Here is a 27,124-nt window from a genome sequence, read left to right as displayed (position 1 = left end):
AAATCAACACAAGTGGTGTGGAAGGACAAAAAAAAATCTTTCTCCCCATCTCTTTAGGCTATCTGCCTCCATCTTTCTCTATCTATCGACAGACTATGATAGAGTTGTTTTAAGCAAAACTTGACAAATTCAGAAAAAGTATTCAAGCTTATATTTTCACTACTTTATAACCCCACCATGAAATATATTTGACGATCTCAGACGTTAACTTCTGCCTCTGGGTTCAGTAATTTGGTTTGGTGGACAGACATACAAGACTCTACAGCAGCTTTGATCAACAACAGCTTGAGGGGATTTTACATTTCTACTGCTCTGGAGTACAGTGCAAGGTTTTTGTCAATAATTACTTTTGAAGGAATTAAAGAGTAATGTTATGCATGAGGGAAAGTGTTGGCTGCAATTTTGTTGATGCTTAGTCCTAATGTTTGTTTATCATTTTTTTCAAGAAGTGTTCTTTATCTCAAACTTTAGAGGCAGGCTGTGATTTAATACCCACTGTGCCGACCCATGCATTCAAGTTGTTAACTATTTTCTCTGTTAGGATAGAAATGTCTCCAACTGTTATTATGAAAAAAAGAATTCTAACACTTTTAATCTTATCATTGTTCATACAAAGCAGATTGGGACAAAGCGTTGCAATTTTAAAGCACTATTTTTAGAGGTTGTTGAGGAATGCATTTCAAAGTTAAGGATTGCGGATAAAGAGCAATGTTCCTCAGAGTGCAAACACAACTATAAACAAGATAAACTGAGATATGGTTAGAAATACATACTTTAAAGATAAATTTAGAAAAACTAAAAACAAAAATGTTTTGCTACAGTGTGAAAGTCTCTGTGGAACAACTACAACCCCAAAATCAAATGTTAATCACAAGGGTGTATCGCACAAGATTTGGTGTACATTTGATTTACAACCACTGCAAGCACCTTACAGAAAACTGAGGAACTGGACGCATCGGAGTTTTACAAGTACAGTGAGACTATCACGTTTGTGTAAAATACACAATAAACCTTTATCCCAAAGAAGGAATATGTCAAACAGGATTAATATTGATGAGGTTATCCTACTTCATAAAGTGAAATAAGATAGGCCACTTTATGCACATCATCATCATTGGTAGTGGCTGAGACCATTGTCTATTTAGTTACTGAACATTGTCCTATCATTTCTATCATGCATTTCATTATCCTTTTCATTAAATCCCACTTACTTGACATAAAGAAAGTACCCTGTAATCAGCTAAAGGGCGAGTGTGTTACATTAAGGGGGATCTTTTGGTATGAGGGAATATAATACTAATAAGTGTGTTTTCTATAGAGTATATTCACCTAATAATAAGAATAGTTGTGCTTTGGCTACCTTAGAATTGGCCATTTATATACTTCACTACATTATATTAATAGATGTATGATTGATTTTGAGTTTAAAGCTTCCACCTGGGTCACATCTTATTCTGGCTCTTTTAATTGCAATTTTAATTGTTGATAGTTGATATTTGATAATGTTGTCTCCAGGTACCTCTGTACTTATTTACCAAACAGTATGTTAGAAGTGCCAAACCATGCACAACAGTTGACTTGTTTTGGGGACATCGGATATCAGTTTGTGGCTCTACTTTGAGTTTCAAATGCTTTTCTGCCCTCACAGGTGCCTGGATTGCATAAGAAAAACACCTGGCATGATTGAAACTGAATAGATTTTTGAAAGCAACTTCTTCATTTAGTTTGGTTAGAAATTAACACAGGAATTGAAAAACTGCTCTTTGATAAACACAATTTTCTGTCATTTTTTCAGTTTGTCTTTGTTCCCCATGTTTTTGTCAACGTAATGCCATCCATCTTAATGCTGAAAGATCTGTTTCCCTGCTCTTCTCCCCTTTCCTGCGCTTCCTTTCTGTCTTTGGTGCTTTTATAAATACAGCAAGGAATGTTTGAATCCCATTTTAACACCCAGTGATAAGGGGATATTTCTGAGTTTTAGCTCACAGCTGTCTGAATGATTTGTAGCATCACATACTAAAATCAAAATGATCAGAAATATACTCTCAGCGAAAAGGATTTTTCCCATTTACCGTTGTTTAGATTAAATATATTCGCATCATTTTAGATATACCTGTTCATAGCAAAAAGAGTAAAATATCTGAATCTTATGAGAAATTTACACAAGAAATATCATGTAGCTGCTGAGCAAACTTATGCTACTTAGTGAAATTTGCACACTGTGGTGGAGAATACGGTAAGAAACGCAGGTTGATGGTTGTTTCACTTGATTCCATGTGTACTGGAAGATATAATAATATGAAATGAAGACAATATGAGTAACCAATTTCATGTCTTTAATGTAGCTCTATCATTTAGTGTTTGGTTTGTGGATCCACTTAAAAATGGTTCATTCTATGCCAGTGAGAGGTGTTCGAGCCCCTAAAAAACTGAACTAAAGTGTGTTGTGCTAAAGTTAGCAGACCAATAAAGAAGTAAAACATGAATGAATACAATTGTGTTGCCCTAAAGTGAGTATAATGTTATGGAAAATTGACCATTGGAGAAGTTAGTTGTTTGGTGGGTGATGGTTCATTGAGCGATAGCCAGAAGGAGCTTTAACGGTTTGTACTGGATTCATTTCCCTGTCTGGATTTAACTGAACCCTGACATCTTACTGCACAGCTGACATGCTGTACAAGACTTTAAGTTAGTACTCATTCAATTATGCAATCCAGATTGAATGCCTCCAAATGCTTTAGGAAGCACATGAGTTAATACATGGGGAGGTCTTTGACACTGGTGCACTCCAGGAGTCAATATCTCAGGAGATCCATACTGTGTTTCCAAAGGCCTGGAGGTACTGTGTCTGCTTCTCTGACCTTTAAGGTGCTTCCTGTCTGGCTGACCTGCATTGATCTGGCCTGGAGGAGAGTTGCAGCACCGAGCCCGTCAGAGATTGAGCTGTGGGTGGTCAATGTGTCCGTATAAGTGTGTGAATGCATGCATACTTCTGTGTTCTGTATGTGTGCGCAGTGTGGAGACACTTGGTCCAATGCTGACAGTTACCTTTGGGCATGTAGCAGCCAGTGAGTGGCTAAAAAAGTATTTAAGGTCATGACATTAACACACGCAGTATGCAATCACACTTTCTCGCAATAGCAAGGCTCCCTAATGAATCAACAGACTGCAAGAGGTGTAAATCTGAACACGCTAAGAATAGTCTGTATTGAGCAGTAAAACACTGATCATTACAGGAGATTTCAGTTGTTTTGAATGTCATCTCCCTTGTTTACATTTGTCAGTAATCTTATTATCCACATCCCCTGCCTCAATACATCTTTCACAAAATTGTAAAGCAAATTTTAAATCAAATTTATTTCAGGAGTTACTACTGCATTCAATTTCTTGGAATTTTGCAAATGTTTTACACTGGAAAAAGATCTGCAGACTTCATTAAACTTGCAAGAATGCTTGTGTCAAATCTGGCTTATGGAGAATTGCATTACATTCATAATTAACTTCTATTCTTGGATTTGAGAAGTCTCATTGTTCACCACATTATTGGTATCTAGATCTTATCTTAGTATCTTTTCATTTTACGGGATGGATGGATGGATGGATTAATTATCATGTTTATTTTAGAACAGACAGAACAAGGGATGGCCACAGATAATTTCACTTGTCTGCACAGCACATGAACTCGTTTGATTTGACTTGAGCATCTTTAGAATCAAGTGAGAAACTAATGTTGTTTTTTTGTTCAAATTTCCATTTGGGAGTCAAGAGGTTAGTCAGCCACCAATTTAGTTTTTACCGCACTATTTAGCGAATTTCTCCTTCCTTCTTAGCACTTACGAAAGGAGCCAACATCAACAGCTGCTTACTTTACTTTATTTACTGCTATATACATAGCAGTATATAAAGTAATCATAAATGACTCCACCTTTTACCAGCTTCTAAATTAAGATGATTTATACATTTATAAATCAATGATATATTATACATTGTACCATTTAAATGGGCCATTCTGCCTTATGAGTCATTTTACTTTTGGTACTTTAGGTAGCTTTAAATAGTTGATGCTAATCATTTCTTTGACTTAATATTTTGAATGCACTATTTTTATTTGTAACAGTATTTGTACATAATGGTACTTCTTCTGCCGTGGTCTGAAGGTAACCAAGTGAACAATATCTATTTATGTGATTAAAGCTCTGACAAAGAGTTACAGTGAATTAAAATAAGTACGGTAGTGCAGGAAATGAGAAATAACCTCAGCCATATAGTCCTTTTTAGAGGACAATGAAAAAACATTTTTTGGCAGAAAAGCCTTGTTGCACTCAAGTCTATAATTTAAAGTGACGTCAGTTTAAATCATAGTGCCGTGCTACTTCATGTTAGATGCCATTCAGTATTCCCTTTTGGTTGCAGAGAAGTCTCTTGAGCAAATTTACAAAGCTGTTATCCTGAGAACACAAATACGTACAACACTGACTTAATGAAAACAATATTTTTATTTAGATTATGTATAACTTCTTATTTACACAAATTAATGTTTATTAAAGTTTTCTACTGCTGTCTGTATAAATGGACCATTTATACAGACTAGAGAAAAGGAGAATGGGATGTTGTGCAGATACAAAATACACAGTTATACAGTTACAGTACAGTAAATAAATACTATTAGGATAGCCAACATTCATGCACGAGAGCTGTTATCCTTAGGTTTACAGAACGTACTGCACTGAATAAGGCATACAAACTGTTGCTGAAGTTACAAAAAAAGCTAATATCTCAAAGTACTAAGTTAAAGGCAACCAGTTTTGCTGTTTGCTGAAATTCTTTGACCTAGTACTTTAAGACATCCTATGACCTGGATGACTGAGAATCTTCATAGACACAAGAAAGCCAAGTACAGTTACTATACAGGTGTGTTATGGTTCACCACATTTGTCATTGTCTTGTACAAGGTCAAGTGCAAAATCTTTTGAAAGGAAACGTACAATGATAAATTGGAAACTAAATGAAGGAAATAAAAGGCAGGAATAAATTAGCAGATGATGATGAATAAATGGCAAGGAAAGAATGGAAACAAAACGAACAATTAGTGAACACGGTCAAAATATGACTACATTAGGGCCATCAATAATTCTAATACTGAATGAGAAAACCATTATTAATATGAAGCTTTCATTTTAGAGAGAAAAGGAACTGTAAAATGTAAAATTCAGTTGCTCAGTGTTTCTAAAATTGCTAAGTAAAAGTGCTATTATTAAATTGAAAATGTGTTACCTGCAATATGTTTCATAATGAACATTTAAATGTGTTTCCATTTTGTGCGTCCATTTATTAATCTCTGCCAGGAGGATCATGTGATTGGTAGCATAGACGCACATGCTACCAATGGCTAATCTTGCATTTTGCCCATTCGTGTCTCGACGGCAAATTGTGAGTTTTATTCATTCAACACTGGTTGTTACAGACACATCTGGCAGAATGCATTCTACTTAATAAAGTTTTTTTTTAGCGAAACTGGTATTATTCCACATGGAGAAGATCAAAATGAGTTACCTTTTCATAAGACAGTAGCAAATTGCAAGATGTCGGTAAATAAATGAGTAATAAATGCTCGAAACTAATAGGGGAAGTGACATAAATAAATAAATAAATAAATAAATAAATAAATAAATAAATAAATAAATACATTAATTAGAACATTCAGATGCAACCATCTTTTTTTCCATGTTTTCATATTTTCACTTGTACAGTATGTTCCACGGCTTATGAGTCGTCCTCAGTTTTGATGATGTGGAAAAGTGTAACATTAAAAAGGACCTGGTGGCCGTTGTTCCAGCCGTAGAGCGCGCGGTCCCTGGCATTGTAGTCCAACATAGACATGTGGAAGTACTGGTTATGAAAGGGAATGTCTGTATACTCGTATGTGGAGGTTTTAGTGGAGTAAGCATAGTACACCTTGGCACCGGTCAGGTGGGAGTTGGTGATGTAGAGCGTCCCACAGATCATAAAAGATTCGCCAGCATTCCTCTTTGAGTATTCTGTGTTCCATGTGTTGAGGATCTGGAGCGTGTCGGGGTTCAGCTGGCTGATGACTATGTTCCCAGCGTTTTGGTTGGTGGCGTACACCGCCCACAGGCCCAGCTCGTCCGCCATCAGGTCGATGTCAGAGAAGCCTCCCCACGTGTAGGGGTAAACGTTATGGAAGCCTGCTGACTCTAGAGCCCTCTGGGTGACCACGCGGCCCGTCTCGAAGCTGTACCTCACTATGATGTTGCTCTGCATCTTGTTGTAGTACAGAGAGCCGTTGTACACCACATGGTCGGTTCCAGCCCATTTGAAAGGCAGGTTGTAGGTTCTTGACTCGACTCCTGCCACAAAATCAGCTATGGATTTATACTCTTTTACTATCTTGTTGTTGGTGTAGCTGTCCATGTACCACACCTGAGGACAAACAAGTACAGACAATGTTCCTGTAAAAATAATAACCACCTGTAAAACAAAAAAGTACAGGCAATGGGGCTTTTACTAAAAAAAGATTAAAGAACACAGGAGCTCCATAAAAGTGGAAATAAAAAGACCCAGATATTCGTTGTAGGCCAGGAGTTCACTGACTTAGTTTGGTATTGATATGGTCGAATTGGGACCAAGGGAGAGCAATTTAGCTATCCTAGGAAACCGAAAGAGGCTCTTTGGATTTATAATCTCAGAATACTGCATGCGAATGAAGTTTTTATAGTTGTTCTATAACAGATAGTTTTGTATTTTTTATTTCTTTAATTTTGTAGTTGTTTTAATATTTGCTAAGTGGTTTAAGATCTGCTGTGGAGTTTTTGACCATTAGTCAATAAGTTTGATCGAGCAATGTTTCGAAAAACAACTGTTCTGTTTATGTGTGTCTAATTGTGGATATTTTTTCTCTGTATATGTTCACGTTCAAACCGTCAGGTGCATAAGTCACATTCCTGCTTCATGCCATTACACTGAACGACAAGTGTCAGCAAAGGCAGAAGAAGACAGCTAGTTAGAGTTGGTGAGAAACCAGAGATATCGACAAATAATAAAAAAAAAACATAAAAAATGTTCTAAGCAAGGAAAACAGTTAAGAACCTTTACTTTGTAGAGCAGACTGTAAGCAATGTTATACCTTACCAATTAAAGGCTTTTCCCTTTGTGTTTAACTTGAAGAGCAACATGACCCTGATTACCAGAGTAAACATTCCGCCTCTCTGTCTTTTGCATTAAGAAAATGGTTTTGCAAATGAGGAGGGAAATGCATTGACATGTTGGTTTAAGTCTCAGGGATACACACAATTTAGGTTGGCAAGTAACACTGAGTTATTTCTTTTCATGAAACCTCCACAGGGTAATGCTCTCTCCTCTTTCTCTGAATATATTCTGCTTGCGTGGTGTTTTTTTATTTTTAAATATCTAGATTTAAGGTGCAGCATCCTTCAAAACCTGGCCATTAATGTGTCTAGTACTCAGTAGATAATTGACAAAGTACGTAAAGGCTGTACTTTTACCCCTTCTGGTAAACAAGCTGATGAATGCCCTGTGCCAAAGCGCATATAGAGAATGAAGTGTTGAGTTAGTTTCCACATTAATTTAAAAGAATGCCCAAAATGTCCAGAGAGAGACATCAACATTTATGTTTGATCCCAGCAGTTAAAGTGTACAAAAAAGTTTTAGTGAGTATGATATTGCAATTCAACAATGTCTCTCCCCAGTGAACAACAGGAGGGAAGCAGTTGTATGTAAATAATTAAATCGCCCCTGCAATCCTTCAAAGGCTCGCAACATACAGCAAAGACCATTAACTGGGCTCACCCTGTTGTTTTTGGGAGACGCCTCTGGGTCAGTCATCCAGGCTCCAAATCTGGTCCCTGAAGTTTTCACAGTCAGCGGCCCAGTGATCTTCATTAGCTTGCCACATGCTGTGGACACATCACAGAGCTTTGGTCACATATAGCACAAACTGCTACGGCTCCACATGACAAAACTACAGGCAATGTTATGATGGTTATACTGGAATAAATACAATCTGTGGCTAACAGATAAACAAAAATGTTCCAGATCTGGACTGTTTGTGCTCAGCATATCGACTCTGCCACACCGCTTTTCTCTGCTAAAAAGCTGCCAAAAAACAACAACTAGAAAAGAAACGTGTCAGAGCTGGGTGACCATTTATCCCACATAGTTAAATATTTTAAGTAGCTGCACTTAATTCATATTGCCAGACACTTTCATTGTACTAAATGACAGTAGGCTATCAAGTTCCCTATTAAGTATTTAACCGCTATTTTACCAATCAATCAAAGTGTCACGCCCTTTGAATGCTGAGGTAATCATCTCGAGCTCAAGCAGATTTCCAGCCACATCCCATTATCATTCACATGTTTGCTATTCTCGTTGACACTTTGACAGGCTTCATCAGTGTTGATAACATTGGAGTGTAGCTGCTCTGAAGGCAGAATTGGATGAGGACACACTGTGCTTTAGGGCTGTCAAAATTGGCCAAAGAAAAAAACATTTGAATATTCATTCTTAAACACACATGGGGGTTATAAATAATATTGTTTGCGCATTATGTCCATGGCATCGTGTCCTAACTGGACTCAAGCGACGCAACACCTTTTCTGGGCGCCATGCCGCTTTAATCTGAACTTTTGGTCGGACCTCCTCTTCCTATTTACTCCTGTTGCTCGCTTTGAAAGTGCCACAATGGACGAAGAACAGCTGATTGGTGAAGTTAAAATGAGGAGTTATCTGTATAATATCCCTTATTTTCGGTGGAAGGGAAATCAAATAAATTAAATTAATTGATCAATACATCGACCTGCAAACACTGTTGATTTGAGAACTATATGGGTTCAGTAAATGTCTGCCTTGGGGAGGCAGGTTTAGCCAGTCGCTGTCCACTCATCTCCCGTGGAGCTGCGGCTGACAGACAGGCAGAGACGTTTACCAGAAACTGAGTTAGTGTGGATTGTATGACAGAACGCTTACGTGCTGCTCACATCTCGCTTCCAGTGGGGATTCCCAGTAAAACGTTACGTTACATGTCCTTTTAAAATAATGAAAGTGACGTTGTTTGTCTCCTGTCATGCGGTACATTTAGTGTTCGTGAGCCAGACAGTTACAATAGTGCTGATGTTGAGGTTTTTTTTTCACAATTGTTTATTCGTTTTCAGAATTGAATATCCGTTTTTTGGCTCAGCAGCACTGCCCGCTATTATCAATCAAATGTATGTACTTAGGGTTATATTTCCTCAACACTCGCCTTGGTGCTTTTACTGTCGCAGGGTTTCCACCCTCAGGCACTTTTTCGTTTCAAAACCCGATCCATTTTGTGTCACTGAATCCCAAGCAACATTAGTTAACGGTGGAAAAACACATTTGTCTCTACCTGATGATGTGTCATGAGTGGCCAAGGGATACTCAGATGTAACTGGTCATTGAAGTTATGGATTTTAATGTAGTTGTAAAAAAAAAAAATCCAAGCTTTGTAAATTACCAAATAATTCAATTTTTGATTTAATGAAAACATTTGGCATTACCTTTGCGGCCAATTAGATGGCCCATGAGTGAGTAAAGTTAAAGTGAAGCAAAGGAACTACAGCTTCAGTTCCAAACTAATCTTAGCAATCAGGATTTTGTACTGAATAAGCCTGGATTGCACTAGATTTATTTAGCAGCACAAAGCTTCCTGATGCGACCACGTTTTACTTCTAGCATGGGAATTTGTTCTTTGAGGAATTCTCAACATGATTTCTGCCTCAGTAGCAGTTCTACTGTCCCCTGCTCTGTATCTAAAATGCCTATCTGCTGATAGCTGCAAGAAATGTGCTTATGATTCCTCTGCCATCAAATAATCTGGGCTCACCATGTTTGATTCTGCTTGTTCTGGTATGGACTTACTGAGTTTGCTCATGCAGTTGCGGAGCCGATTTTCCAGGTTTAAGACCCTTTGTTGCAGCTCCTCGTAGTCGTAGGCTCCCATTTCCTCCTGGATGCCCATCAACACGCCAGACAGGTTCCTGATCTCCTCTTTGAACTGGGAGATGAGCTTGGCATCTGTCTTGTATTGCTCCAGGACAGGGATCAGCGGTTGCAGGGTCTCCATCTTTCCCTTTAGCTCCTAGAAAACAGCAAAAATAAACCACTGCAAAGTACCTGTTTTAGCAAATTTCTCAATACAGAAAGACAGTTCAGTTTGTTTGCAACGCAGCTGTTTCAGGGGAGTTTTACGGTACAAGGTTCAACATCTTTAACCAAGGCAGAACATATGATTCAAGAAAACTGAAGCACATTTTCTCCTCCCTTTTGTTTCGCTTGTTTTCACTTGTTTAAGAAATTATGATTCTGAGACTCGATAGCTAGACATGGGCAGATTATTTGGAACTGTGATATTCTACTGAGTCTCTGTATAGTAGTGGGTAAATCCTCTGTTTTTCACAAAATGCAGAGTCTTCTTACTGATTTGTTATTCCAAAAAACATTGCTGATTCAGAGAGCACTGTAAAATTAGATTTTTTGGCACATAAATTAAAAATTAAAACTAATTTGTAATAATTTGAGAAAGATTGTCTGTATCAAAAGTTTATCTTGAGAGATAAAAAAGATGGAGAAACTCTAGTAAGACCCAAGCAAATTTCACTGATGAATGATAATAATCATTATAGTAATTACTCTATTATTGTATTAAATGTCAGGGGCAATTATGCAATGTCAAATTAAATTGTAATCCTCTCTCTTTTCTAAAAAAATACAAAGTTCTTCTCCATGAGAAGTATCAGTTTGGGCGATTCATGCCTTGGTATTATTTGGTGTCGGATTCAAAACTTGATGTATTGACCATTTTTTCTAACTTTTTATTTTACAGTGGTGTTCAGAAGTTCACAGAAAGAGGCAGCAGCATGTAAAACATAATGCAACAGATGAGTTTATGTAAGTGAAAAGTAAAAAGTAAATTACTCTAATTTCTATATGCTGTTTTTTAAGTTTAAAACAAATTGTTAAAGAACATGCTTCATTTAACCATCGGGATCTTGTAACTCTCTCTGATAAGAGTTTTAGGAAGCCATGCTGAATGTTTTCCTCACAGCCTGTCTAACTTTTAAGACCATTTTGTCCTTTTCCGGGCAGTGGTAGACATGTATTGATCTAGTCCAGTATTAAAGTTAATTTATTCAGATGCTTATGAGGTATCTTTAGAGGATATCTTTTCACAGCCTCTCCTGTGATGTTTCTCACAAAGTTAGACCTCAAACAGAAATATACCTGAAAGTTTTTGTTGACGAGCGTCTTCCTGTCCGATTCGATCTGTCGAAACTTTGACCGCAGTCCTTTGATCTGGCTCTCCATCCTCATGATATACTGAAAGTCCCTCTGCGTCCGCAGGTTCAGCACCTCGATTGACTGTGACATGTTCTGCACCTTTTGAAAAGAATGAGACAGTGCAGCATTGATTTTTCCATCCACTGCAAGATTAAAATGTCCTCCATGTTCAGCTGTTCAGTAGCCTGCCATGCTCTAACTTCCCAAGGAACAAATCAACATTTTAACCTCCAACGGGATTGTCTTTGAACCATCCATGTGTGAACTGAATAGAGCTCTGAAAGGATTTTACATGGACACATAACTGTTACAACTGTTTTCTCTCAGTTTTCAAACATATATTCCACTTTATCAGTTAAAATTGCCTGTTTTTAAAGCATCATGTAAAAACTATTGAATCTGCTGGGTTGATAACACGTTTCAGAGTAGATATTTGACACAGAAACTTAAAAGTGTCTCCTTTGTTAGACAAAAGCTCAGTGGGTTTTTGGGGCATGTGAACAAGAAGAAATGTGGTCCTGTCTCTCTTTTCTCTTTGGCTCTAATTTTAACCAGCCAACATTGCTGGAGCACATCGCTAGCAAAGTGGTACAACACACTCATACATTGTGCTCTGCATACTTTTCTGGCTCTGGTAGAGGGATCCTGAAATGGCCTCACTGAAGCCCTGAGGCAGCTTAGTACATTAGTATCAAAGGCCCCGGTGAATGACAGAAAACACCCTTTGGCATACAACATTAAAATGTAGGCTAGACCATTGTTTCCTTATACTGCATAGTGGTTGAGGAACGTGCAATTTGTGTGTTTGTACATAACGGATAAAAAACACTATTTAATCTTGAATTAAAAGTCGTGTTTCTACTTCAATTCACAATGTTGGTTATTCAGAGCTACATTTGTGTTATAAATTCAAAATGCAGATTTAAAAAAAGGAAATTCTGCTGGATAGGAAAGAATAATAAAAACTCGCTAAAGGCTGATTTTTCTGATGAAGGTCCACTCTCTGTCAGAAATAAAGTTCCAAATCAAAAGCTTAAAGTCTGATAATAATCAACCAATAGCCTTCAATGGATGTTTGCGAAGAAATGGGAACATTCCCGTTCTGTTTGGGGGGGATGGAGAGCAGCCATTCAGCTGATGTCCTCCATTTAATATATGCAGAAGTGGAATACAGTGTTATGGACCTGGCTGGAGCAATATCTCTGAGGATTAGGGCAACAAAGAAGCATGAAAAAACGATTGAAATAAATGTGATGTGTCATATGAATTTAGGTGTGCTGGATGCTTACAGTTAATGTGTGTTTTTAAAGAGTGTGTGTGCATTGTCGCAGAAACAGAAATGTTTGTGGCCATGTGCACATACCTTCTCCAGGAGCTGGCGGAGCTGTCTGCCTTTGGCATCTCTGGAGCACAGATTCTGTTCAGGTGCCACCACTGTGCAGATACAACGCCCATCTGCATCTTGAGCTGAGCTGTACACCTGCCACCCCTCTTTTGGCCTGATGGTCTGCATGCAGAAACACAGGTACAGTTGTAAATGCACAGCATATACATCTACAGGCAGACACACTAAAGAACCCTTATGCTACAACTATCAAGAAATGACGGCACACAGCTGTAAAGTTTTCTTATTTTTCCTCATGGGTCATCCATTCTTCTGCCTTATGCCCACAAAGCTTTAACAACAACCGATTCCACTCACTTATAAGAAGTCTGGGCTTTGTAGGAATACATTGCTTTTGTTTTAATAAATCCCTCCACAGTATATGGTCGCCAGTGACTTTCCTATTCAACAATAAACAGCGTTTCCTGGCCTTGATTAATAACCCAAGTGTGGAAATTCCTCTGTTTCTCCTTACTAGGCCTTAACTGAAAGTCCTGCTGGGAGACTCAGATAAACCTGATTTGTGGGAGCTATTCCCACTCTTTATTACATTCAATATGTTCCAAAGCACTAGAGTAAAAAAAGCCTTAAGAAAATAAAGTTATGCATCATCAGCCAATGCAGCATTATTTTTTTAATGCAGCACCATCGACAAATGTGTACACAGTAAAAACTAGTTCCCTTTCAAATATTGATCAAAGTGTCCCGAAGTGCTGGAAAAGTTGATAGCTATCAAACACATAAACAGCATCAGTATTATTTGAGCAATATTGTTAGCATGGGAAATTAACACTGCCTCCAGCCAAATATTGGCACCCTTTGACTGCGGATTGTAAATTTGTCTGCACTACCAGCGTCTTTGGCAGACGACCAACCATTATTTGGATTTTGTTCCGCATTCTAAAATTCAATCTGGCTGGAGAATAACATGTGAAACTCGAACTTTGGCCTCAGCGAGCCTTTGAAGCTTGTGGATAGAAAAAGAGGAGTGCCTTGTTTTCATAGTGCAGGCTTCCTTTTCCTTCTCACATCCATCCTTACCTGTCAACCTGAGTAGTTTAAAGAGGGTTTGGTCTCAGCCATGAAACATCATGGCCCCTCTGAGCAGGCAAAGATGTCACGCCAAGGAGAAAAGCTATGACTTTGAATCATTTTCACTTCGTAGTTATACTGTACTACTGCCATAGAAAAGTCCTGTGTTTTAAGAATGAAATGGCTGATCAAACCTTGGATTGGTCATTTGCATTGTGTGTTATTAATATTTTATACAAATTTTGGTTTAAACAACAATAGATGTGCCACATCTTTTTTGCTTTCTTATCTTGAAGTCAGAAAATAATACAAAAATACCTCCTGTACTATTAATCTCCCGAGTTTTCATTCTTTCTACCTGCGCAATTCTCTTATGTTACCATTATCAGATTGTAAGAAAATTGTTTCAGGTATTATCAAAACACTACAGGCCCCATCTTTGTACCCCTTGCTATTGGTTGCTAATAAAGTTTATGATCTTGGGAGTTAAAGCTCATTCTACTGATACCCTAATGCTATATTGGACCTTATATGATTGTTGGATAAAAGGCACGAAGGTAGAATATCACAGTCTCATCATTACAGTCTTATTTTTGACATTATGTGCCACCTCTGAACTCATGCTCAACAATAGTGATATTGCATTGAAATATCTGGAGGTCATGCGTGGTAAATTGAAGTAGTGTGAGAGAAACTGGATTGCTTGGTGCACCATGACTGTAGCTGCAATCTGCATGTCATAGCATCATAGCTGGATGGAATAAAAGAGGGGGAAAAGAGATCACCCTAAGCTCTTCTTTTTTTTTCTTACTTTGCTTTGAAAGGCTCCTAAAAAGAAGCCAGTTTCCCTATTATGTTAGAACAGTCTTTCTGCACTGTCTCTTGAATGACGCACATCTTTCCCCCCCTCTTCTCATGCTCACATTTCCTCATATCAAAATTAATCTGTAGCTCAGCCAAGCCAGATGCGCTCTCCAACTCTGCACAAAGAGTTTTTTCTCTCATAATTCAGACAGCTGGTTCTTCTTTATTTTTTCCGTTCATTTAGACTTCCTGACAGATCTCTATTCAGTTGTCAGTAACCTGTTATCGTTTCCTGTTTTAGTCAACAAATGAGAAACATACATTTTGCACACCACTTACAATCATGGCAAGTTGATATAGTATGCGAGGACACTGCTTTGCAATCAAGACACTGGCACAGGGATTGTACTCTGCATGGGTGGGAAGAACCTAATAGACCATTGTTCTCGTCCAAATGGCTTGGTGATCTACAAGCTGCTCTTTCTAATGTGTTATGATGTTCCCAAATGCATTCCCATTTTGTAAAGTAATGGGTACATTTCTCTATAAAGCCTTGCATTTAAAAAAAATAAAATAGGGAAAGGTAGCACAAAGAAATACATGACATGAGACGACAAACAACATTTCAGTTAAAGTAAGTCGATGCCTGTATCAAGATGTTTAGTGCAGCTTCCTCTGTCTGGGAGGGGATTTAGATATAATTCACAGCAGCAATATGTTTTATTTATTTATTTATTTAGTGTTTACAATAATTGAACTCTCCCTTAAAAGTGAGTTATATGCCTGGCAGCACTCCAGGGTCAATATCAATGCTATTTGGTTGATGTAGGCAATAAACATCAGTGCTTTTCCTCTACCACCACTTTATTTCAATCTTCATTATTTCAGATAATTTTTTTTATCCCAAACATGTTTGGCATTTTACTGTAAATCGTTGCAAATGGAATCCATACAGGCTACAACGAAGCATGCCAAACATGCCAAAAATGCCAGGATCCTGAAATGACTCATTTTCTCTGCTGTTGGTCATTCCCCAACCACTGTGTAATGCTCCACCCTAATTATTCAACGGAACTTTAAAACAAGGAGTTTCCACGGCCATTATCAGCTCGTGTTGAAGTTCTTTTTTTCTTTTTTTGAGAGAGAGAAAAACGTGAAGGCAGTGAACTCACCACTGAAGGGCAGTATCCGATCAGCAGCAGAAACAGGAGCGGGTTCAGGACCACGGACAGCGACCGCATTCTGTCGGGTGCGTCGATGGGTTTTTTCCGCCTAAACCTTCCTCCGCGACGGGCACTAGAGTTTACGCGCAGGTTTTCCGCCCGTAGGCTTACGCCACCTCGTCCACTACGCGCTGGTGGAAAAACACTGCTTCCTAGGGAGGAGGAGGAGACATCCAAACACTCGTCCCCGTTACGCGTGCCATGTGGGCAGCGGGGAGAAACCTCAATACTGCAAGAAAGGGAAAAAGTTTGTGGGCATGCATGCAGCGAAAATCCCCAGCAGCGTTTAGGTCACAGGGACCTTTCTTCACGGATATGACATCATCCAGCTGCCTCTCTCTTGACTTTTAATGAATCCAGCGTGTGTTTGTGTGTGTGTGTGTGTGTGTGTGTGTGTGTGTGTGTGTGTGTGTGTGCGTGTGTGTGTGTGTGTGTGCGTGAGGAGGAACCACTGGCAGCTGTGCGGTGACAAAAGTTGCAGCTGGCAGTATTCACCAGACAAGAGGAGAGAGAGTGTGTGTGAGAGAGAGAGAGAGAGAGAGAGATAGAGAGACGGAGAGAAAGAGCGCGAGAGGATAATATGATAGCAATGCGCAAAATAGCAGAATTAACTTTTATATGGTAAGGATTACTATTGTTTCATTTTAGTGAACTACTTTCAGTTCGCAGAAATGACCCCAACATTTTTTTTCAAGCCTACTACATGTAATGGTAGGCCTAATTGGAAGCCCATTTATGCCAAAAAAATGAATGAATGAACATTTTTTAAATATGATGGACCAAAAAACATGGAGTCAAATTAAGATAATAAGTCACTCAAACCAATTGAAGTTGAACCCACCAAGCAACAGGAGCTCTGATTGGATATGTGTTAATAAGAGTCTGGCCAATCAGAGATCCTACTTCTTCTTTGTGGGTAAGACTTCATTTCTGACTTTTAGGCAGCAGGCTGATCTTAAAATTGAAACAATCATGAAATGGCGGGCAGACAAAAGTCAATGAAATAACAAAAATAGGTACAATTTTAAATTAACTTTGTGATCTCATTATTTATTTATTTTATTAATAGACAACTTTTGGAAACTCTATTTTTCTAATATAAGTAGAAAATTAGCTTTTTGTATATCTGGCCCCCCAAAGACCTTGTTGCTTTAGTGGAACTGCTCTATTACAGTAAGGTCTCCGGATAATCCAGGGTAAGAGGGGGATTGTGTCTGGAAATAATGAGTTTGCGGTTCATTTTTTAAATTAGAATTTTCAATGCTGTGACCACAAAATCCTTTTTGTATTTTGAATGAACCAACCATTTAAACAGGGGAAACACTCCTCGTCACTAAGACCTCATTTCCTGATAGGAATTTAAAATCTGTCATAGGACTGAAACAAATGACATCAAGGTTTCTGTGGCATAGTGCTGTTATTATGTTCCTCTCCAGCCAAAGCCATTAGTCACATACTCTCATATGTCACAATATTTTCAGTGCTTAAAATAATTGAGACAAGGTATTAAATAATGCGTGAAATGCTCATTATGCATGCAAATAGAGTTCACAGTTTATGGAGTGGGAAAATTCACAGCTGTTTATTCAGCTTTGGTGCTCGAGCTATTTTAATTCAGTGAAGATCTACAATAAGAGACCAATGGCAATTTTTTGACTGAACATAAACTTTCAGACGTTTTCCTGTTTTTGAAGTAAATTCAAATTGAAAAGTGCTTCAAGCTGCTTTTGTTTGACATGTATCTTATTTCTCACAGTTTTCCCACAGGTGTTCGAGAATGTTTTCTGCAGCATTTGAAGAAATGGCTTTGATTATACTGGGGACTAAACATCAGTGTCCTATAGGTTTATATTTCATGATGATGAGATGACCCCATCTATAAAAACAATATCATTGCAACAACTAATATTCTTAAAAGCATTCATAATTACTTTAGACATTATGCTAAAATAATCAAGAAATTGCAGATATAGCCTTTTTCATAAGGATATTCATTTTGTTTACAACAGTCTTGATTAGCATAGATAGCTTTAATCTTGTCTTTAATACACGCCGGAACATTCTTCACTTTAAAAGCTCTTGACTTGAGCTCGATCCATGGCTTCTATACTTTGATTGCCATTCAGACCTTCCCCTAGAGGATGTGCTCACAGACTGCAGCAAGAACATGTCCTTGACACCACGAGTCACCTTCAACCTGATTGGAAGCCTTTTCACTTCGCTCTGCCAATCAATTTTTCCCCTTTTCCAAGGAAATGGACACATGGTTCATCTTGTCTTTGTTTAGACAAGAAAGGCAGCAAATGAGACCGGAGGATGCAAAGCTCTGTCAGGTTAGGGGCACACATTCTGTTTCAGACATTTTAGCCTTCTCTTGGCATGGCAACGCTAATGTGAGTACAGGCAGTATAAGAGATCCTGAGGAGTGAGGGTGTCTCCAGGCCCTCTCCAAATAGGAAGTCAGCAGCAGGTTGGGGCGAGGTGATGGTCTGGGCAATGACTCACAGTTCTGTTGGAGTGTTTCCCAGAGAAACTGTTTGAACAGGGAATACTTGAACTCAAAAAGTGTCTCTGACAGGAAGAGACAGAAGTTTCTTGGCGCACTTGAACAAAGGGTTTTTTTCATAAGCCAGGGCCTGCATTCCTGATGAGATTCTCTCCATCAATAACAGTGGATGCTGCTTGCTTTGTGGCTCAATCCAATTCAAATTTGTCAATACAGGCTTTTTATGGTGTTCCTCTCCAAATTGCGGAAACTTACATGGTTTTGACAATTCTGAACAATTCATCTTTCTTTATCCAGGAAAATGTCTGCTTGATCTTTCTGTTCGTTTGCTTCTGTTGCATACAACTGAACAACAACAGAAGTTTCTATTCCTAATCATTAAGCAGTTCAGGTGCTGAAGTCGTTGGAGGGAAAATGCTTTGCTCAGTAGCAGCTTGGTGTTATTTGGCCTCCTAGATTTTGGCCTCATCTGTCCAGGCATTTAGACCAACAGTCTATTTCCCATAACAAGGGGAAATTATTATCTTACCCCTACTGACAACTAAGAGAAATATGTTGATCAGTAATATCACTGCCATACAACCTCAATCTTGTCTTTTCCCTCTGTGTCACTATTGCGCTGGTTTTAGTTAATGTTAAATTTGTAATTACTAAATTGCCTTTTTTCCTCTGTTCTTGTAACCAAGACCAATATTCCACTATATATTGCCATATCCACCACAGATGATTTTGGAATTTGTTTTGGTGCGCTTCACAAAACATATAATCACATAGCCGACACAGCAGAATCCCTCTGCCACACACTTTCACAATTACAATACTGTAACCATAAAATACATAAAGTAGGGCAACCAGATGGCTAATGCCCCTTAAAGGGACAATTTAAAGTTCATGTGCTTGTTTATACAATCAGAGAAGCGTTTAAGATGCTGATTGCTTAAGAATAAGTGTGTGTGGAAGTTAGATGTTCTGTCTTAATACTGTCTTTAACCTGGAGGCAGTGGACTGAATAGAGGGCTTTCAGGGTGTGAGGAGTTGTCATACCTTTTCGATAAATTGGGAATGTGGTATGATCCAGAAATGGTGGGGAGTAACCAGCCAATTATTCTAGAAGCTGTGCCATCGTCTCTGAACATCAGTTTTTTCACGTGGAATGTAGAATTGCCATACAATACAGTTATTGAGAACACACTTTATTATAAGTTGACCAGAGAGAAATCAGTCCCACCAGAGTTGTATTATCAGCAAACTTGGTCATCTTTACAGTTTCAGTGTGAAATACAGTCATTGATGTAAAATGTAGAGCAGTGGACAGAGGACACACCCCTGACAACACCTGTGCTGATGGTCAATGAGTTTGAAAATCAATTGTTGTTCTACCCAGTACAAAGTCCAAGACCCAGATACGAATGTATACAAATTAGTTTATATCAAATAGCCAACTTTCTAGATTAGCTATACTGATGGATAAGTCCTGACACATGCCATCCTAACTATTTTACTCAAAGAGATAATCACCACTCCACATTTGATTACATTTTTATTACATGCTTTGTCAAGCATCACCACTAGCCAACATTAGCTTGATATTTGGAATTTGATATGTTATGAAACAAAACCAGCCAGACTGAAAAATGATATTAAGATTTACTAAAATACTGCTTGTGAGGCACTTAAGAGGTTCTTTACCATGCAATGCATTCATGTGAACATAATGAAAATTAGGTATTCAAGATAGCACAGGAAAATTATAGTTGTTTTTTATTTATTTTTAGGGAGATTAAGTAAGAACACTATGTACAATAATGACAAATTAAGTGTGCTGTGGTTGGTCAGTCTTTCTATTGTTTGTTTGTTGTTTTGTATTGCGGGCTTATTTTGGTGTTTCTTTCGATATAACTAAGATGAAACAAAAAGTCTGAATTTGCATTGCATTAAATGTTACTGTTTGTCTCTCCATGTTAGTCCTCAGACAGATGGAATTTTCCAGGGCGTTTCTTTTTACTTGATATGGTAATATTGGGTAGAGAAAATGTGAATAGTGGAATAAAGATTTAACAGATCCACTTCTCCTGGATCTGTTTCTTTGGAACCTGCCTCTCATCAGATGTGACACAGATCTGGAAATTTAAGTAATTTAGGCATGTTGACTAAACTGGGTGTCCCAACTGATTGGTTTGGGCAGGAGTTTGGAGTGGATAGGTTTAGAGTTAGCAAGCAGCCTCTTGCCGAAGCAAACATCCTCTCATTGAATGGCAGCATTATTTTTCTTTCCCTGTGTTGATTCTGCATCCATTTTCACCTAACAACAAACCATCATTATGCCTTCAGAGATGATAAGAAGGTGCACCTGTATTAATTCATAGTTTTTCACCACTATTATTGAGAGCACAATATAGCTTTTGTAATGCTGTAGTGTGAGTCAGCTACAACCAAGGTGAATTGAAGGTCAAAGATTGATCCAAAGTGTAATAATCCATGTTGTTATACTGCATAAATGAACACAATTTAAAGATTTTGTATGATTATGATGTCAGAGTGCATTTGCTTCCAAAATGCTTTGTTTGAAAATGGTTGTAAGGCTTTCTGTTCTAACAAATTCACATTAGCCAAGGGGACATAAATATTGAATGGCTGGCAGCAGCATTTTGTTACGTTCGACACTGTAATTACACTTTATTACTGAAGCCTGCCTTGACGTGTTTATGGAGCTGTTGTGAGCGTAATTATGAGATTTCTAGAGGAGTGTCCATGACATTGTTAATTCAATAAACATTTAAAAGTTGTTCGGGCATGAGAACAAGCCTTTTAACATCAGAGGTTTTTGTGTTGTCATTTTTGTTGGCAAAGGTCCGTGTTGAAAGCCATGATAATGATGCTACTGCTCATTTGGAATATTTTCCAATCAACCAAGACTTAAATGAGTAAAGAGTAAGATTTGGTTGTTTATTTTGATTTAACACTGAAACCTAACCTAAACTTAAAAAAATCAAACCCTTCACATATTATATTGCATTCACCCTCAGTACAGGTAGACACACGTAATAATTAAACCAGATATTTTATTTGTTACTGTTTTTGGAAGAAACTCATCTATTTTGTAAAATCTATTCAATTCAAGTTAAATCTGTTACTTCATACTCTCAACTGCTGAAATGACAAATACACAAAGAAAAAGCTAATTACTGTCAACTTGCTTTGGCTGTAGGTTCTTCAGGAGCACAGACATACACTTCTGTTAAATCAACATTATATTGTAATGTTGATATGCCATGTGATGCAGCAACTCATTTGAATGTAAAGAATAGGAATCGAGATATATCAAGTACTGATACATATCTACTGTATCAGTACTAATCAGCCTTGTTTTTGTCATTCTGTATTGGCACATATGATCTCAGCATGCAATGTGTGACTATTGAGATTGTCATGATACAGTGGTTCCATGGAATCAATTTGCTTTAAATAAATAAAGGATAATCTGTTAGTGAAGGCAAAGGATTGCAGTGTGCATTTAACAAAGCACCAAATATTTATTTCATCTGTGCATAGGTTATCAACATTTTGTAATTACACAGGTTTGAAAGCGGCTCTGAAGTCTATAGCTTTAAGCCAAAGAAGTGGAGATGCCAACAGATCTTGATAAAAGAGTCAGAGAAGTAAAGTGGAAGAGATCACAGCATCTGAGCTCAGCAGAATCATTCGCATGAACGCTTTGAGCCTCTAATACGCCAAATATTTAATTATCATGGTGAGAGAAATTAATATATATAGGCAGCGATGAATCACAATTTTAATGAAGAATTCAAGGCACATGGAAACATTTTGTTCATTGTTACAAATAAGAATATCAAGACAAATATGTCCACATTTAAAAAAACAATTTAGGTACAATATAAAATCTGATTCAATAAAGTTTGGAAAAAAGCCCTTTCTTAAAATATTTATATTACTACTTAATTTTATTATGGCTTAATATCCTGATGTGCATACCAACTGGTATGACATAAAAAAAATGAGTTATGAGTTAGTTTATGAGTTAGGTGTTATGTACCAGTTGAGTAAGCTCTCATAAAAAAACAAATATTGAAAGTTATCTTACACACAAAAAATGTTTTTGTACTTACATGTTCTTTGTAAATTAATCAAATATATTCATTATATTTATTTCTATATATTTAACACATACATAGTTGATCCACTCTCTATTGCTGAAAGTGTGCAACTGTACACCACCACATCAAATGTCCTTTTCCTGATGTCACTCCCATTGCTAGGTGTAAGTTAAAGTCCTGTGATTCTGGCCCTACTAGGGCGAGGAGTAGTTTCCCTTGGAGTAGTGCCTCTAGGGAGTATTAGTTTGGATGTTGGATCTCAGCATGTGGGTGTTAATATATACCCCCTGACCCTGTCCTTCAGCGGGGAGTAGGAGTGTGTCCTGCAAAGAAATAGACAGTTCTGACCTCAAAGTCTAACCTCTGGTTGGAATCCCCAATGTATGTCATTCAGTATGAGGTTGACGATTGGCTACTCCACAATACAGGGAGTGTTGATCTCCATCAGTGTGTTCGATAGCCTAGCTTCAGCTGTGGACACAAAGGACATAGTTATCTAGTCAGGTGGTGCAGTACTGTTCACAAATCTTTTAGGTGACATTTCTAATAATCAATCAAAAAATCATGTTTGTTTAAAACTTTAAAACCCTAGAATTACTGCTTCTGCCAAACAGTTGCAGTTTATATCCATGTCTTTCCAGACTCATATGATATCTGTAGTAAAGGCTTTGTATTATTTTGCAAGAATGGAAGTTATCACTATATTGACATATGTGAGTCCAGTAAATAATTTCCACTGAGAAACTTGCTGCTTTTGGTTAGAAACTATTTTACAGAGGACTGATAGAGGGCCTCATCACATGGGTCAACTACGATCACATGAAGCTCAAAATCAGCAAAACTAAATTCTAAATTGTGGATGATGCACTATACCACCAAGACAGATTTCAGATGGGATATGGGCACCCTTGATTAGTTTCACAAATACAGTATCCTACCAAATGCGATAATCGTCACAATCTCTCCTTCGGTTCCTGAGTTAAGGCGTGGTATAATTGCCAGAAAAGTGTTTTGCAGAACATTATGGTGTCACAGTGAAGTTGATCAATGAGATTTTTTAGAGAGAAGTCACCACTATCGGTATACTACTTGCATACTATACTATAGTATATACTAAACTATAGTATAGTAAAAGATAAAATGTGACGAAAAAAGTTGTATGTTGAAAAAGTTCAAAGTATAGTCATGAAAAATGTCATAGTATAGTATGTCAAAAAATGTCATGAAAAAAGTCATAATATAGAATGTCGAAAAATGTCATGAAAATAGTCTTGGTATATATAGCATGTCAAAAAATGTCATGAAAAAAGTCATAGTATTGCATTTTGAAAAAAGTCATGAAAAAAGTCATAGAACAGTATGTCAGAGTTTCATCAAAAAAATCATGGTACAGTATGTCGAAAAATTTCATGCAAAAAAAGTCATAATATAGAATGTCGAAACATTTCATGAAAAAAGTCATGGGATAGCATAATGAAAATTGTCATGAAAATAGTCATAGTATAGCATGTCGAAAAATGTCATGAAAAGAGTCATAGTAAAGTATGTCGAAAAATTTCATTAAAAAGTCATAGTTTAGTATGTCGAAAAAAGTCATGGTATAGTCTAACTCATTATTGTCTCCACTGTCAGAGTTTGTTGACTTCTTTATTAAACCTTATGTCCATTCCTTACCAGCATACATCAGAGATTCTACTGATTTTATAAATAATGTTTCATGTCTTGCTGATTTATCTGTTGATGCTCTACTAGTGACATTTGATGTAGCCAGCCTTTACACTAATATACCACATGATGGTGGTTTGGAGGCTCTAAACTTCTATCTCCAGAATCGGGGTGACACAGCTAATCCACCTAATCAATTGATCACCGATTTAGCTTCTTTTATCATGCATAAGAACTATTTTATCTTCAATGGAGATTTTTATTTACAAGTCTCTGGTACCAGCATGGGCTCTATTTGTGCACCCAATTACGCCAATTTATTTATGGGTTTTTTCGAGAGAAATTTTGTCTTGAACCCTGAAAAGAATATACACTTGCCCAAAATTTTGAAATGGCACAGATATATTGATGATGTGTTCTGTGTATATCAAGGTGACACTGGTGAACTGCAGGAGTTCCTTACACTTTTGAATAGTTTTAACACTAATCTGCAATTCACAATGGAATATAGTGATGAAAAGGTTCATTTTCTAGATATGTGGGTAATAAAGAATAATGGCACCCTATCAACCTCTTTATACCGGAAAGAAACTGACAAAAACACTCTTCTATTGGCAAACAGTTTTCATCCCACCCCACTCAAGAGGGGTCTCCCAAAAAGCCAATTTTTTAGACTTAGAAGAGTTTGCAGCACCACTGACGACTTCATGGACAAAGCTGAAGAAATGAAAGCCAGATTTGTCCAGCGAGGGTACCCTGTGGAATGGATTCAGAGGGCATATGAGTCTGCACTGAGCAAACCCCGCTTGGAATTACTGAAATAATCTAAAAAAAAAGGAGAAAAGATTTTCTGTTACTTGTATTACTTCCCATTCCCCCCACTCACATGCCATTAAATACATTTTTAGAAATCACTGGCATATTTTAAAATCAGACCCTGAACTAGCCCCACGTTTTAATGATATGCCTCTTTTTGTGTATAAATGAGGAAAAAACTTGAAGGACCTACTGGTTCATGCAGATTCTGTACATTACAAGCCCCCTCTACTTACACAACAGAGACTGCTAAGCCCCCTACCCAATGGCAACTACCGTTGTGGTAGCTGTGCACAGTGCAATAATACATAAAAAACCTACAGTTTTCATCACCCTCACACCAACAAAGTGTTTCACATAAAGAGTATTATCACTTGTGCCTCCACACATGTTGTGTACATGCTATATTGTCCATGTGGACTTGTGTATGTAGGCAAAACTACCAGAAAGCTCAAGCTGCGTATTAGTGAACGCAAAAGTTCTATACGCAGAAATGACAGAGACTATCCTGTAGCGGTACACTTTAATGATGAAAGACACGACATATCCACTTTAAGGTTTTTATGGCATTGAAAAAGTCAGACTACCACCTAGAGGTGGCGACTTTGACTTGTTTTTAAAACAACGTGAGGCGTTCTGGATATCCACCCTACAAACCTTGTCTCCAAAAGGTTTGAATGATGAATTATTATTAAACATAATGTTGTGAAATAATTTTTCAGATTTTTCCGATGCTCTATTCGATTTCATTTAATTTTATTTGTACTTATTTCAAACGTATAACACTCGCTCTTTATAATGTGACATATTTTGTCCTTTCTTTTCTTTTCTTTTCTTTTCTTTTCTTTTCTTTTCTTTTCTTTTCTAGGGACAGACTTTAGAAGATAACCTATGCAAACTCCTAAAAATCCTGTCCTACAAAAGAAATAGGAAAGTATTGATCTTGGCATTATAGCCTTTCTACAATTTCTATATTTATCTTTATGTGGTTTTTGAAGACATACCTCATATATATTATGTATTATGTGTATGTTTTCATGTTTGTAGGCTTTTAGTGCCACATATGATGTAAATTGATTGTTTATTTGTCGATGGTTCTGATTTGTGGATGTCATGTGATTGGGGCAATCGGATTGGTCTACCAACCCATTTACGAACCCCAAATGCTATTTAAATGCATGCATCCTCACTTCCATGTAAAATAACCTGATGAAGGTCTACGCACCGAAACGTCGTGACTAAAATACATTTATACGCAAGTGAAGAAGCCAGTGTGCGGGAGTTTTTGTTCTATGGTATAGTCTGTTGAAAAATTTCATGAAAAAAGTAATAGTTTAATATAATGAAAAATGTCATGAAAAAAGTCACAGTATAGCATGTCGAAAAATGTCATGAAAAAAGTCATGGAATAGTATGTTGAAAAATGTCATGTAAAAGTCCTAATTTAGTATAATGAAAAAAGTCAAGAAAAAAGTCATAGTTTAGTACAATGAAAAATGTCATGAAAAAAGTCATAGTAAAGTATGTCGAAAAATGTCATAAAAAAGTCATGGTATAGTCTGTCGAAAAATTTGATGAAAAAAGTCATAGAACAGTATGTCAAAGAGTTTCATCAAAAGGGTCATGGTATAGTCTGTCGAAAGATTTCATGAAAAAAGTCATGGTACAGTATTTCGAAATAGTATAGTATGTCAGAAATTTTCATGAAAAAGTCATAGTTTAGTATGTCTAAAAAAGTCATATTATAAAATGTCGAAAAATGTAATGAATAAAGTCATGGTACAGTATTTCGAAAAATTTTATGAAAAAAGTAGAAAAAGTCTTAGAATAGTATGTTGAAAAATGTCATGTAAAAGTCATAGTTTAGTACAATGAAAAATATCAAGAAAAAAATCATAGTATAGCATGTCAGAAAAATTGTCAGAAAAAAAATCATATTATAATATGTCAAAGAAATGTCAGGAAAAAAGTCATAATATAGTATGTCGAAAATTGTCAGGAAAAAAGTCATATTATAGCATGTCAAAAACATGTCATGAAAAAAGTCATATTAGAATATGTCGAAAAATGTCATGAAAAAAGTAATAGTAAAGTATGTCGAAAAAAGTCATAGTATTGTATGTTGAAAAATGTCATGAAAAAAGTCATAGTATGTTGAAAAATTTCATTAAAAAGTAATAGTTTAGTATAATGAAAAATGTGATGAAAAAAGTCATAGTATAGTATGTCGAAAAATGTGATG

At 37.1% G+C, this 27,124-nt stretch overlaps 1 protein-coding gene across 1 annotated transcript; it reads right to left on the bottom strand.

The window, feature by feature from the left end:
- Positions 1-5,762: 5,762 nt before the first annotated feature.
- On the bottom strand, positions 5,763-16,062 carry LOC129088850 (noelin-3-like). The gene is made up of 6 exons (XM_054596094.1): positions 15,730-16,062; positions 12,701-12,844; positions 11,281-11,436; positions 9,919-10,138; positions 7,828-7,934; positions 5,763-6,441 (listed from the first exon to the last, which is right to left on the bottom strand). The coding sequence occupies exons 1-6, from the start codon at positions 15,796-15,798 to the stop codon at positions 5,764-5,766; spliced, it is 1,374 nt and encodes a 457-aa protein (XP_054452069.1). The 5' UTR covers positions 15,799-16,062; the 3' UTR covers position 5,763.
- Positions 16,063-27,124: the final 11,062 nt, after the last annotated feature.

Source organism: Anoplopoma fimbria, chromosome 3 (assembly GCF_027596085.1).
Source record: "Anoplopoma fimbria isolate UVic2021 breed Golden Eagle Sablefish chromosome 3, Afim_UVic_2022, whole genome shotgun sequence".
Taxonomy (NCBI): Eukaryota; Metazoa; Chordata; class Actinopteri; order Perciformes; family Anoplopomatidae; genus Anoplopoma; species Anoplopoma fimbria.
This window is presented reverse-complemented; position numbering and strand designations above follow the sequence as displayed.

What these genes read in the sequence shown, in the direction of transcription:
- LOC129088850 (XM_054596094.1), bottom strand. Translation starts at nt 15,798, where the DNA reads ATGCGGTCGCTGTCCGTGGTCCTGAACCCGCTCCTGTTTCTGCTGCTG. An exon ending in TCGGATACTGCCCTTCAGTG is followed by an intron (nt 12,845 to 15,729) that starts GTGAGTTCACTG and finishes TTCTGCATGCAG; the next exon opens with ACCATCAGGCCAAAAGAGGG. An exon ending in TCCGCCAGCTCCTGGAGAAG is followed by an intron (nt 11,437 to 12,700) that starts GTATGTGCACAT and finishes TCTTTTCAAAAG; the next exon opens with GTGCAGAACATGTCACAGTC.